The sequence below is a fragment of the Urocitellus parryii genome, chromosome X (genome assembly GCF_045843805.1).
Source record: "Urocitellus parryii isolate mUroPar1 chromosome X, mUroPar1.hap1, whole genome shotgun sequence".
NCBI lineage: Eukaryota > Metazoa > Chordata > Mammalia > Rodentia > Sciuridae > Urocitellus > Urocitellus parryii.
Window position 1 is genome coordinate 94,538,695 of NC_135547.1, and position 14,001 is coordinate 94,552,695.

Here is a 14,001-nt window from a genome sequence, read left to right on the forward strand (position 1 = left end):
TTTTTTATAGTTGTGTTGTAGAATCATATTTCATTAATAAGTATTTTTATAATTCTTTTTTTAAAATTATTTTTATTTTTTTACATGGTGCCGAGAATCAAACCCAGTACCTTACACGTTCCAGGCAAGTGCTCTACCACTGAGCCATAATCCCAGCTCCATAATTCTATTTCATATAATTAATAAATGTGATTTTATAATTCTGTAATTAGCATCAAGTCAGGGTCTTACTGTAAAAACTGTACCAGGGTTTTAAATAAAAAAATAATAATAAAGTCTAGCAAAAAAAAAATCATTTTTTACCTTATTCTCTCATATAACAACTTTAAAAAACTGACAAGGAATGAAATACAAAAGGAAGCTATAGGGCTGAGGATGTGGCTCAAGCGGTAGCATGCTCGCCTGGCATGCGTGGGGCGCTAGGTTCGATCCTCAGCACCACATAAAAATAAAATAAAGATGTTGTGTCTACCGAAAACTAAAAAATAAATATTTTTAAAAAAATTCTCTCTCTTAAAAAAAAGGAAGCTACAGACTATCTTCATCTTTAGAAGGCTACTTCTTTGCATCATTTCAGAGAAATATTACCATGAGGACTTACTTTTTGTCATCAGACAGGTCAATGTTGGTCCCGAACTTTATGGTCTTAAAGGGTCCTTTCCTCCTCCTCCCAGAACTTAAGAAGAGAGAGACAATATTAAAAACATGCCTTGTAAAAGAAATATAAGGTGAACATTAAAAAATGACTTACTTATCTGAAGATGTAGATTCACTATCTGAGTGGTCTTTATGGTGACTTCTTTTCTCATTTTCTTCCTATAAGAAGAAAAGCATTCTACCTTAGTATTTCACAACTGGCTATCATTTTCATCATACAACTAAAAAAAGTTCACATCTGGATTGAATGGTATTATCTATGTTTTGAAACCAAGTTTCTATAGGCATCTTACACATAAAATTTCTTCAAAGAGGTAAGATAATAATTTAAAGACAGACCCAAGAAAATTCAAATCTATTTGGCATGGTATCCAACTTCTTCCACCAGCTACAAAGTTACATTATAGATTCTCATATTTGCTCCATTTTCAAGAGGAGAGAAAATTTAAGTGGAAAGGCCTGATAAGTCTCAACCTTGATGATAAATGTTCTAAGCTCCCAGAGACATGTGCACAAGTACATAGCCATATATGCATAAGAACAGAGGGTAAGATGGTTTCTACTCTTGATTATGGACAAATGGAAGAAGTTGTTCCTGGGTTAAATCTTTATTACACAATGGATTGTAAACATGACAGAACATTTACAAAATCAGTATGGAAATTAAGTGCTGAAAAATATAGCGCTTCTCAATGCAAATATACTTTCATTTATAATTCTTGTGTCACAAATGTGGTATCTTTTAAACACTGTTCCATGATCTATGAGTTAGTAATGCTTACTAACACTGTGGCTTCCTTCCCTTTAAATGTACAATTTCTGAACATTTGTCAAATTTTCATATATTTTACTCCATGCCTCAAAGCATATTAAAAGACCATCCTTCCTTTGGTTACAGGTCTTTTCCCATTTAAATATTCTGCCTCTTATTATCTTTGCTTTTTTAACTCTTTGTCCAAATCTTCCTTGGATATTCTTTGAACACTGCTTAATGTTTTGGTCTATCCTGACCAAAATATTACTAAGTAGTTGAAGCATCTTAAAAATGTTCACTATGGAGATGGATATGGATAATGCATTCAGTGTAACTCATGGAAGTTGCAGGACAGATTTTTTACTAGATGAATTTGTCCCCCCCCCCTTTTGGTAGCATATAGGGAACAGCAGTGGGAAAGGAATACAAATACATAATTTATAGGTAAAATGCTGCCTTGACTGAAAAACGTGAACTCAGGGTACAATTCTTAATAGACAAACAAATTTAATGAATTACATACTAAACACTTTCAGTCACATATTAAACATCAGCTATAGGACATGTGAAGAAGAAACAACTTAGCACAGACAAGTATTTCAGTAATATCTTTAATAAACTCATTTCTGTGGGTGTTTTATGTTTACTTTGTGGGAGAATTCACAGAGTTCTCCTTATACTACTAGAGGATTTTAGAAATGCTTTAGTGTTGAAAGTTTTATATAGGTCTTTTAATAATAATTCTATTTATTTTTCAAATTTTATAATTCTCCATATCTTTTGAAATAATTCTTCTAAATTTCTACCTCACCTTCAGCTTTCTCTTATGGGCTAAGATTGGTAGCCAAAATACTAAGCTTCTGAGAGTTGTCTATCAGATAATATTAGTAAGGCAGAAAAAAAAATGATGAGATATAAGACTAGGAATTTTGCAAGCATAAAGCATACTTGAGCCTTGCTTTATTTACTTGATAAATTACTGGTTCTCAACCAGGGACAATTTTGCCCTCTAGGAGTATGTGGTATGTCTAGAGATACTTTAGAGTCCAAGAATACTACTAGATATCCTACAACACAAAGAACAACCTCCAAAACAAAGAATTATACTGCTCTAAATAGAAATATCCCAGAAATGAAGGATCTTTTTGGCTAGACAGTCATTCTATTTCTCCTCAATGATATTTACTATACTTTATCAGCCCATAGGATTGATTAGACTTAACTAAGAGCAAACTTCATAGAAATTACAAGGTATTTTATATAATACAAAATAATGAAATGCTTATAAAAATAATGTGTCCTCTCAAAACTCCAAAATAAAATAAGTTTTAAAAGTCTAAAATAATCTTCAGGAAGAAAATACTTACTCTCAATGATTCTTGGAATGAAGAAGCTTGGTATTGTGCATATTTAGCAATCGTAGTATGAGATCTATTACTTTCACAATGCCAGATTTTCTTTGTTCCAGTGGGATCCCAGTTTTCATCTGCTGGTTGCAACAACTGTGTCCTCACTTCTACCATATGTTCATTGTTAGCTTCCACCAAAGTTTTAGTAGAGAAAAGTCCCAGGTCTTTATAAACAAATAAAAAACAATTAGTAAATAAAATCTATATTTAGAATAATGTTTTAAAGTTGCACCTCCTTTTTTAAGAAAAAGATAAATTATAGTACAGCACCTGGTTCCCCTAAAAACTAACTAGGCTCTATATATACTCTAAGCTAGGTATCAAGTTTGCAGAATCATACGGTGAAGCCCCAGTCTTAACTGTCATGCCATCTCAACAGACAAGTGTCCAAAGACCAAAGTTTCATTTATGTAATTTCTGCTGACGGGAAATACTTACGGGCTATAGTACATATCAGTAACATCTCACCCACTTTTTATACTCAAAATTTCTTCTATGAGTTAACCTAAGTCACAATTATATAATTAAACCAAAATAAAAGCTAATTTAAAAACTACCACAAAATTACCAGTAACCAATATCACTATCACAAATTCAAATAATGAATGAAAAATGTGATAGATTTTTTTCCATTTCTCTGAGACAAGAAAATGTTAAAATGAAAATATTTTTAAAAATGGAAAAATAAAACAAAAGTTATCTACCAGTGTTTTAGAAGATAAAAGTAAAAAATAAATTATACAAACATTTTTCTTTTTTATTTAAAGCTTACCTAACTTAAGAGCTCCAGCAAGGCCACGTATTACTGTAACAGGGTTGTTTGGATTTGTACAAAATTGATGTAATGGAGGAAAGAAAGCATCACGTTTATTTTCCAACTGCAAAATTAAAACACGTGGTTAGATCTCAGGAAAACAGTTTTTATTTAAATGATATGTCCCAAATTCATACTCATTATTTAATGAGATTAAAATAATGTATCATATGTGTTGATATTTCTATTTTACAGGATTTTATCATTTTGTCTCTTGATTCTAGTTTTAATTAGATAGTAACCACATACATTTCTCATTTGCTATATCTTGAAAAAAACTATGTGGGAGAAATAAAACATAAACATCAAAATCAAGGAGTGTTAAGTATTATTCAGTCTTAAAAAGGATCACATGTTATGAATAAACCCAGAGGACATTATGCTAAGTGAAATAAGCCAGTCATAAAAAGACTAATATTCTATGATTCCACTTATTTGAGGCACATAAAGTGGTCAAATTCATAGAAGCACAAAGTGAAATAGAGGTTGACAGGGACTGAGAAGAGTGGGGAAAAGAGGTTTTGTTTAATGAATAGATTTTCAGTTCAGCAAGATGTAAAAGTGCCAGAAATGGGTTGCACAATGATGTGAACATGCTTAATCCGAATAACTGTACATCCAGAAATGGTTAAAATGGTAAATTTCATGCTATGTGCTTTAAAACAAAAAAATCACAAGAAAGTAGGGGAATAAAGAAAATCAAAATATTTTAAAAATATATTCTCAAAATGAAGTAGGCTAAAGAAGACCCATAAGATAGATTTCAATTGTGCATTTTTCCCCTTGGACCTCAGTTAAAAATGTTTTATTACACATCCATCCCACTACTTCCCTTTACAAAAAAGGGATTAATAACTACTCATTGGAGGAAAGATTACTACCAACTGGCCTCCACAGAACAAAAGGGCCAAATTTCTAAAACTCAAGTATCATTTATATATGCAAGTTAATTCTAAGTACATTATCCTAACTTTATATGTACTTTAAAAATGTTTTTCATTTGAGGTTGAAGTTTGAAGATGGAAGGAAATGCAACAGCAGGATCTATTTAGAAACAAACATAAGAGAGGAATTGTTTAGATTTCACTCTAATAATCTTCCTGTATTGTTTACCCAGATTTCTATAAAGTAAACCTAATATCCAGTTTTTAAAAATATTTTTAGTTGTAGATGGACACAATACCTTTATTTTGTTTATTTAGTTTTTTATGTGGTGCTGGGGGTCAAACCCAGTGCCTCACACATGCTAGGCAAACGCTCTACCACTGAGCCACAACCCCAGGCCTAATATCCAGTTTTAAATATTTCAAATAACCTACTAAGCTTTTTAGTAGGTTAGTATATACATCTATTATCACATATTTGGTTCTCAAAACACTTTTTTTTTGCAGTAGATAATCTTTTTTCTTTTGGTAGATGTATAAAACAAAATGAACATTAAGGTCCACACAACTAGTAGAATGCAGATATAAAACCCAATTTACTCAAAAAAAGTCCATACATTTAGCTAGCTTTTGCCTAATATAGCTCAAAAATCAAAGCAGTAAAAATATTTTTCACATTCTAATACAATGATAGTTAATAGCTAAGAAGGCATTTACAAAATGTTATTGCAAAAGCCTTTTCAATACATCTCCCCCTTGCCTGGATATTCACACTGTTACCAATAATTCTAACACTTTCTAAAGGGCATCCATGTTGACTTAAACAAAGATTTTATGAAAAACAGGCAGGTGCAAATACTGTTTTGATTGATTTCTAGTCAGTTAATTCAGACTTACATAAATACTAGGTGTAGGTGGATTCAACTTGTCCTTTGGCAAGGGAGGGTATGGTGAAGATGGTGGTCTTGGAGGAGGACATTTATCCAACAAAATGCTACTATTAGACAGGCCATTTTTACCTAGATTCCTTTAAAAAAAAAAAGGAGGAGGAATAAATCAGCTATATGTTTACTTAGAAAACAAACAAAAAAATCCTGAATTAAGTTCTAATTAAACGAGTAGGTATTTATACAAATCTATAGAATTTCAATCCATCAGGAAAAAACTAAGAATGATTATTAATTTCAGCAAATACTTATTTTGATTCCTATATCTTTCACTGAAGAAAAACAAAAGCATAATACATGGATTACTGATGACATTCTTTATTTTGTTTGTAATTTTCCAATGTATTTTCTTCACCTAAAGAACAAATATGGGCTCCAATTTCCTTCTACTATAAGATTCTTTTCCATCAAATGTTGAAATGTTAACCTGACCAATAAATGTCTAGATAATAATAAAATATGTCTCTCTTCCTATGTCTCATCTTAGCAATTGTAACCAGAATCTTTGTGATAACTCTCAGAGTTTTTTTCCTTTCTTTTCTCAAATTTAAAAAGATTTCTTTTTTTACAACTTCTTAGCTAATAAAATTCAGCAAGACTTCCATCTATTAAACTTTACATCAAATTATACTAATTTTTTAAACAATGTGTATAATTGCTATTCATTCTAAGATGCTACATTTCATCTTTACTTATTAGTATTTAGGGTTTCTTTTCCCTTAATAAATGTATCATACTTATTAAAATTATAAATTCTTAAGATATGATAGAATTATTCCCAATCTGTAATTCTTTTCATGTAAGAAAAAAATGAAGATATTCCCAATTTCTTAAAATTTCTACCCAATTTAGAAAATCAGTAAGAAATAATCCTGAGTTTTCTAATCATTTTAGGTTAACTAACTTACCTCATCAAATTATCACAAGTTCAAAACCAGTCAATGCATTAAAATATCAAGTAGTTTTAACATATTACAATTTCAATAAGAGTGAAAATTAAAATTAATATGGGAAGTCAAAAATTCAGTAACTTTATTTCCTGAAGAAGGACTTAGCTACTTTTTGTTTCAAATTATAGAAACATACTTGTTGGAACAAAATTAAACTTCCTTACTTTACTATGTTTTTGATACCTTGAAGAAATCTTATGAATCATCTGTTCTAGTTGGCACTAATGTAAAATAAGTCTTGAAATTCCATTGCTATAAATGGTTGAGTTATCCTAAATCACACCATAGGTGTCTTACTTAATTTTTTCAACTGGAAGTAAAACCAAAATGTTCATGACACATCACAAAGGAATAAATTAAGTTTAAAATAATTGACTTAAGTACAGTATGTGAAATTGCTATTAAAGTACAATTTTTAGCTTGTCTAACAATTAAAGACTGAACAAATAAATAGTCTACCCAATGCCAATTTTCAACATCTCTCCACAAAAGAATAAGTATTCTGTACATTTAAAGATAAAGATATAGGATTTTTCCAAGTTTTAATATTAAGATATAAAATTGGCATAATATATAAACACCATTAAGGTTTTGCTTTTAACAAGTAGAAAATTTTTGGCAGAGACTGATAAACAATTCAAGTATTATCATTAATAAGTGTTAGATAAAACATTCACCTACAATATCTACATAAATAATAATTAGTTTTCATGCTGAATTGTACCTCTGCCAATCTTTAACTCCTGAACAACAAAATGTTTCAGAATACATAAAATTTGTTTTTCAAAAAAGGAGATGGATATAGTACTATTTGTATTGATCAATATTTTTAAAAATTGAAAGATATGAACCATGTATTAAAAGCCAACTGCACCATAAAATAGCATCACATGCTAATTAAATATGGCACCAAAATTTAAGTTTCTACAACATTCTGGGCATTTATGAGACTAGAAAATGGGGTTTGGCAGCTTAGTAGAATTGCCTATTTCTATCATTTCTATGGTTCTGTGACAGTGTTTTTGTTTTTTTATTTTTTAAGAAAAATGGGAAAGAAAACAATGGAAAATGTTGCTGACTATATTTTAAAATACAAAAGAAAAAAAGGAGGCATGATTAGGAATGCTGATAATGATTTAACCATTTGAATGTTGCAATTACAATTTAAACCGTAAAAGAAGCAAAAGTGACTGCCTTTTCATGTGTAACACTGACCACTGCAACAATAAGACAAACTAAACCAGGTTAAAAAATAATCATTACTTTAGAAAGCTAAGTAGGCATGTGAAAATAAAAGGGTACTAAGATTAAATAACACAAACAATTCATATCCAGCAGTTTCTTTTTGTGTTTCAAATATTGATCACCTGCCTATTAAAATCAAGTCTGAAACAAAAAGAAGTTTCCCTGAAGGAGATGATGTTTATGAACATATGTCTATATAGTGACTATAATCACTATGTAGTGATTTAAGTTTTCTACTTAAAATATGCTTGTCAATCCTAATGTAGAGGGCATTAGGATTAATAGGATAAATAACAGGAATAAATTACCTTCTGAATACTGTTTAGAATACCTCAAATCCAATAATGAAACTCTAATATAAAAATGCAAAGTAGAGAGAAAAGGAATTGAAGAAAGAAGCAGGTACTAGAAAGGATTTATATACTGTCCCACTTTAAATCTTTTTATTCCATTTTGAAACTGTTCCTAAGCCAAGCAGAATAGGAAGAAATTAATGGTTGCCCAATTATTTGAAATAGTGACATAAATTTACTTTCAAATTTTTCCTCTACCAAATTATATGAAGCAAATGTCCATATTAGGCCTCAAAAATAAAATGGAAGATTATAATCTTTAATATATTAAGAAATGCAATTGACTAGGCACCTGTAAGTATAAAACTTTATTAATGAAAACTACTACTATACAGTTTAAAACTTGGGGAACAGAACACAGTACCATGGAACTCTTTCTGACAGTATTCCTCCAGAAAACCCTTAGGTTCCATACAGTCCATGATGTTAATTTTAGACCACTCAATTTCTCTCCATTTTCTAACAACTGTACTGAGTCTACAGAGAGCAGATAAAGAAGGAAGCCCCCTGCTCCAGCAGAATGGAATCAACAGCAGTGGCTAAGAAAGTGGACAGAAGCCACAGCAGCTGAGTAGGAAGCAGGCAGAAAGCAATCAGATTGGCAGTGAGTCAAGGCACTGTGTCCCCAGAGAGCCAGGTATAACTCTTGATCTGAACACTCCTACTATTTTTTAAAGGGCCCACAGTTGAAGTGCATGAAAGTGTAAAAGCTAAACAAAAGGACTAATAACAAAATCTCTAAAGTAAAAATTTCTAAAGAGTCAAATGTACTATATGCTTTGGAAGAATTTGATTTAGAGATCACCCAATGTGGCATTAAATACTGACATGTAAAAATACTGTAAGAAAGTTAAGATTAATGATAATGGTCATCATGTTGTAGGCTGCTGAGGAAAATGCTGCCAGCAATGTGGACCCAATAGACAAAATAATAAAAGAAGAAAAAGATGTATTTCTCTACTTGCATCTACTCATTTTTCTACTATGCAGAAAAATTAAGGATTACAGCTAAATAGTTAATAATGAAAAGTAATACATAAAATACATTCAAACTCTGTATAAAGTATATTTATAGTAAAGTTCCAGCACCACAATTAAAGTGGTAGATTTAAATTAATTGAAACTTATTTAAAATTAATTCTTCCCTTTACTCCATTGCCCCTACTCCATGCCTCTCAAAAGTAACTATATAAAAATGTAAATTTTAATTTTTATCTCGACCATTCATTAGTGACAAACACTTAATGGTGGACCCAGGATATCTTCTAATAAAACAATTTAATAGAAAGGATAACCATACTTTTAGATAAACAACAAATAAAACACATTAAGCACTAGTAGCTGCAGAAAGAGATTATACAAATGATAAGTGAGAACTGTTCTGAACTTTAAAAATGCAATATAAGCTATATTAAGTGGTCAATGTAGACAACTAGAGCTAATGTTTATATTTTCTACGTATGGAATGCTCTGTTATTTTATTACAATCTACAGCTAATTAAAGGTTTTTCTAAAAACCTACTATATTGCTGCTAAAATTTAAAATTCAATGTTTTAGAAAATACTGCAGAAATATTTGCTTTTTCTAAGTATGTTAACTTTCATCCAAGATTTAGTCATGTATAGAGAAAAACAACAATTTAAAAAGTTAAATAGGTGCCATGCATAATGAAAAGGTCTTTAAGAATCTATATGTTGCCAGGTGCGGTGGCACTTGCCTGTAATCCCACTGGCTCTGGAGGCTGAGGCAGGAGGATCACAGGCTCAAAGCCAGCATCAGCAACTTGGTGAGACTGTAAGCAACCTAGTAAAACCTCGTCTCAAAATAAAAAATTTAAAAAAATAAAAATGGCTGGGGATGTGGGTCAGTGGTTAAGCATCCCTGGTATTAAAAAAAAAAAAAAGAATCTATATGTCTTCCAAATACCAAAGAAAATGGTGCTGCCTGAACTTCTGATTATTCTTCTTCTTTTTTTTTTTTGAATAGAAGAGACTCATCTCTTCCTAAGTTTCAGAGGCCCTGTCTTTACAAAACTAGCAGAATATAGTTGCCCCTTCCAGAATAACACTCTTTCATGTCTCTCCATTCCCCCCAACCTCTTCCTCTTCTGTCTGCTTTATAACTTCTTCTAGATTTAAATAAAACAGTCCAGTTTTCTTAACTGTAAACTGAGATTATCCTTGATAATTGCTGAGGTTCATTCATAGCCTAACATTTAACAGGCTACGATCAAAAGGTTTTGTTTACTAAGTTCAGACAATCCTCAGCTCTCTGCCTTAAACAAAAAGTTTGCCAGACCTTGTGTTTTGGTCAAATGTGATTTAACCCATTCCCATGTTTCAATCCCCAGAGCAGTCAATCACACTGAAGCAAACAACCCTAGTAACCAGTAGAGGGCAGTAACCGCACACTCAGACACACCCATTCAGATGAAGCCATTTACAGAAATCCTTTTCACATCTGATACATCAATAAATATGACCACAACATCCAAGCTTAACAAAGCTTCTGTCAAACTCTTACTTTAAATGAACTACTACACCATCTTTTTCTTACTTCCCTTATCTTAAAAGATCCAAATCACATTTCAGCATTCCGATCAGGCCAGTAAGTAGTCAAACATTTTCACTCTGTGATGAACTTTCCCACACTAACCTGCATGCCTTCAGAACTTCTGCTGAGCTGGGGTATATAGACACAGACATTGATGGTATGATCTGAGGACTAGGTTTGTGGCTAACCAAAAGCAGATCTGTTTTCATGGGGCTCTGAGATTCTTCCATTCCTTCTCCATTAATTGTGTGTAGCCCACTGTGAGGGCTGTTAAGGCTGGTAACACTGTTTGTGGTTGTCTGCTCAGTGGATTTAGGAGAAGGTGTTGCTGTGGAAATGGCTGAAGACGGTGAAGAGGCAACAGAATTATCAGTCTTTGTATGAACAGCTGGGTGGATGTTATTGACTTTGTCACAGGTTCCAGTACCCACATTGTTATTGGCTTTTCCCATCAACAAGGCAGAGAGCTGAGGATTGTCTGAACTTAGTAAACCTGGTGACTTAGAATCTCCATGGCTAGGACTGCAAACAGCATCTGCCGTCACCTGATGGACATGATTAGGAAGTCCCTCTACACTGGCAGTGCTGTTAGATGTCTCTCCAGTGTGCCTGCTTGTTTCAGGCACCGTCAATGTGTTTCCTGAAGGCTTGCTCTCTTTGGTTAAGGTAATGCCTTGTTGTCCACCTGAGGTAGCAGTGTGAGAGGAGAGGTGATTGAGAGCAGCCCCCTGTGTTACTGAATTGCTAGGCAGGGTAGGATGTCCATTCTGATTCTGAATACCAGAGCCAGCTGCCTGGAGATGCTGGGAAGGCCCAGTGGAAGAGAGAGGTCGTTCACCATTAGGACCCGCCAAATGTGAACTCTGACCTTTGTGAAGCCCCTAAAAAGAAAGAAAAATCATTCAAATCTAATATTAAGCAAATTCTGAGGTCATATATGGAATTTAAAATATTAAAAAACAAAGCCACTAAGAACGAACATCTAATGGTATAAGATAATTTTACCCAATTCCTAAAGTTATCAAGGTGTTTCTTCATTTTTTTGTGTGTGACAGAAGTTAGTTCACATGAAGCACTGAGAATTCCAAACTGTATATGTTATAAAATTTCATCTCTAATATTAGGCAGGGATTAAAGTATCATTAATAATTAAGGCCATAACCATAGATCAACATAAACCAACTCACTATGTGTGATCTACTAACAGATTAATATGAAAAAGAATTCATTAAATCTTTAAAGTTACAATGAAAATACATCCTTCTTTAATTCAAATACCATTAAAGTACCCATATCCAATTAAGAGCAAAATTTTCAAATCTATGAAAAGATGTCAAGGAATAAGTTTTCCCAACTACTAGCCCACAATATATTAAAAACACTATATGTGTCCACAGAAGACATAGGAATAAACAACATTTTTCATCAACTTAATTCAAACACTTGGAAAATATACTGCTACTATGTAAGCAATCTGAGGGGGCAGTATACTACAGTTAGTAAAAGTTTCAAGTCCACAGGAAAGTCACTTAGGACATTTAATGAAATGAAGACAAGATAAATGGAACTAAGATGTACAATGTTTACCTGAAAATTGCCCCTGCTGCTGCAGAGAAACTTCTTTAAGAAGAATATTTCATTTTATTTTACTGACAAAATAATTAAGTCGGAAAGCTTAATTTTTCAACAATACTATTAACATTGGAATTGTGAAACAATAATTTAGTAGTTTTCAATTGTTATATTTCAGATCAAAACTAGTAGTAGTTCACAAGATTTATAAGATTATCATATATTAACTTATATTCCAACTAAATGGACACCAACCCCTTGAAAAAAATTTAAGACTTTTGTGTTTTGAGCTGAAAATTACATCAGTACCAAGATTAGAAGCATTTTGAAAGGTGAAATTTAACTTGTCAGTAATAAGCTATAAAGGAATAATAATTTAGCTGATGATATATTTATATGCAAAAGGCTGAATTTACATCTAATCTAGTTAAAATCAGCTAGCATGCCCCTAAAACAAGCTTCTTAAGCTAAAAATCTGAACTAATGATGTTTCTATTCAAGAAGCTTATCTACCTAAAAACTAAAAACCTAGGAACATAAAAAGTTGATACACATTAGTGATCATGTAAAGGAGTGCAATTAGATGATTAAATATGTAACTAAAAATTCAACCATAATAATAGCTGAAAGATGAAATCTGTTAAGTTACATGGAAACTTTTCATAAAGTAAAAATATTGATTATAAGCATATCCATATTTAAAGCATTATCCAAGAAAGTCTGGGTAAGTGAGCCAAAATTTCACTTATCATCAAATATTTAACTCAGAGGCTAACCATTCAACAAATACATTGATTTAATATGCAGACATGTGGTAAACTTGCTTATAACACCTTCTCTATCTGCAAGTCAAGACATTTTAAGCAATAAATTCAGAGTACTTGCTGAAGAATCACCTATGATTTATATAATTTTACTTTCATATCTTGTTAGTTACCAAAAGCAAATTCTGAATAAACTATTCAAAACTATTAATGCAAGTTAACAACAGATCTATATTTCTTCCTATCACCAAAAGATCAAATGTGTATACTATATCATATAGGTTTGTCAATGGTTTAGTTTTCATTATGACTTCAGAAAAATATTTGAGTAAGTTTATATATGAGACAGTATATATAAAAAAATACTGTTTAATTGAGATTTATGCTTTTAATACCAGAGATAGAGGCTCTCCAGCTGTAGTGACATGCAGCAACCTCATTTGGGAAATGTGTAACCTGGAATCAGTTCAACAGTATTTTTAGACAACTTTCTCAATTTAATTACCTGAATTGTAACATTGCAACAGACACTGGACTTGAGAGGCCTGTAAAACAAAGGCTGGAGCTCCCTGCCACTCAGTATTCTCAGTCATTTAAGAAGGCCTGAAACCTGAGGTTTTGGTTTTGGTTTGTTCTCCCCACCCCCCATTATGTTTTTAAAGGATGGCAAATTTCCAGCAACTATATGTAAAAATATAATACAACCATATCTTGCAATCCTCACAATGGCTCCCATTTATTAACTACCAATTATACATTAGAACTTTTATAAGTATTTAAACAAAAATCTCATGTTATCCTCTTCCTTTAATGTTTAAAAACAATGAATTCCCAAAACCATATCCTCTGTTCACTGTAACAATTCTCTTTTCTTTCCTGTCAATTTCTTCCTCTCTACTAAATGCTTCCCATTAGTTTAGATTGCTTTCTCTCTCATTTTAAATTTAAAACAAAACAACTCTTGATCCTACCTACCCTTCAGCTATACTTCCTATTTATATAGCCTATATGACTCTGAGTGTCTGTGCTAGAATTGTCTATATTTGATACTTCCAGTTTTTTTTACTCCCATTTCATTTTGAAGGCAAGCCTTCTTCC

The 14,001-nt window shown here is 31.9% G+C and overlaps 1 protein-coding gene across 4 annotated transcripts in view; it reads right to left on the reverse strand.

Annotated features, from left to right (window-relative positions):
- The window catches only part of Kdm6a (lysine demethylase 6A), a 213,420-nt gene that overhangs the window by 26,145 nt on the left and 173,274 nt on the right, over positions 1–14,001 (reverse strand). For all 4 annotated transcript variants that reach the window (XM_026379706.2, XM_026379707.2, XM_026379704.2 and 1 more), the window contains 6 exons: positions 10,670–11,448; positions 5,416–5,545; positions 3,593–3,698; positions 2,779–2,984; positions 752–816; positions 602–676 (listed from right to left, as the gene is read on the reverse strand). In XM_026379706.2, the coding sequence (XP_026235491.1) occupies positions 602–676; positions 752–816; positions 2,779–2,984; positions 3,593–3,698; positions 5,416–5,545; positions 10,670–11,448 (1,361 nt within the window). The remainder of the gene's footprint in view (positions 1–601; positions 677–751; positions 817–2,778; positions 2,985–3,592; positions 3,699–5,415; positions 5,546–10,669; positions 11,449–14,001) is intronic.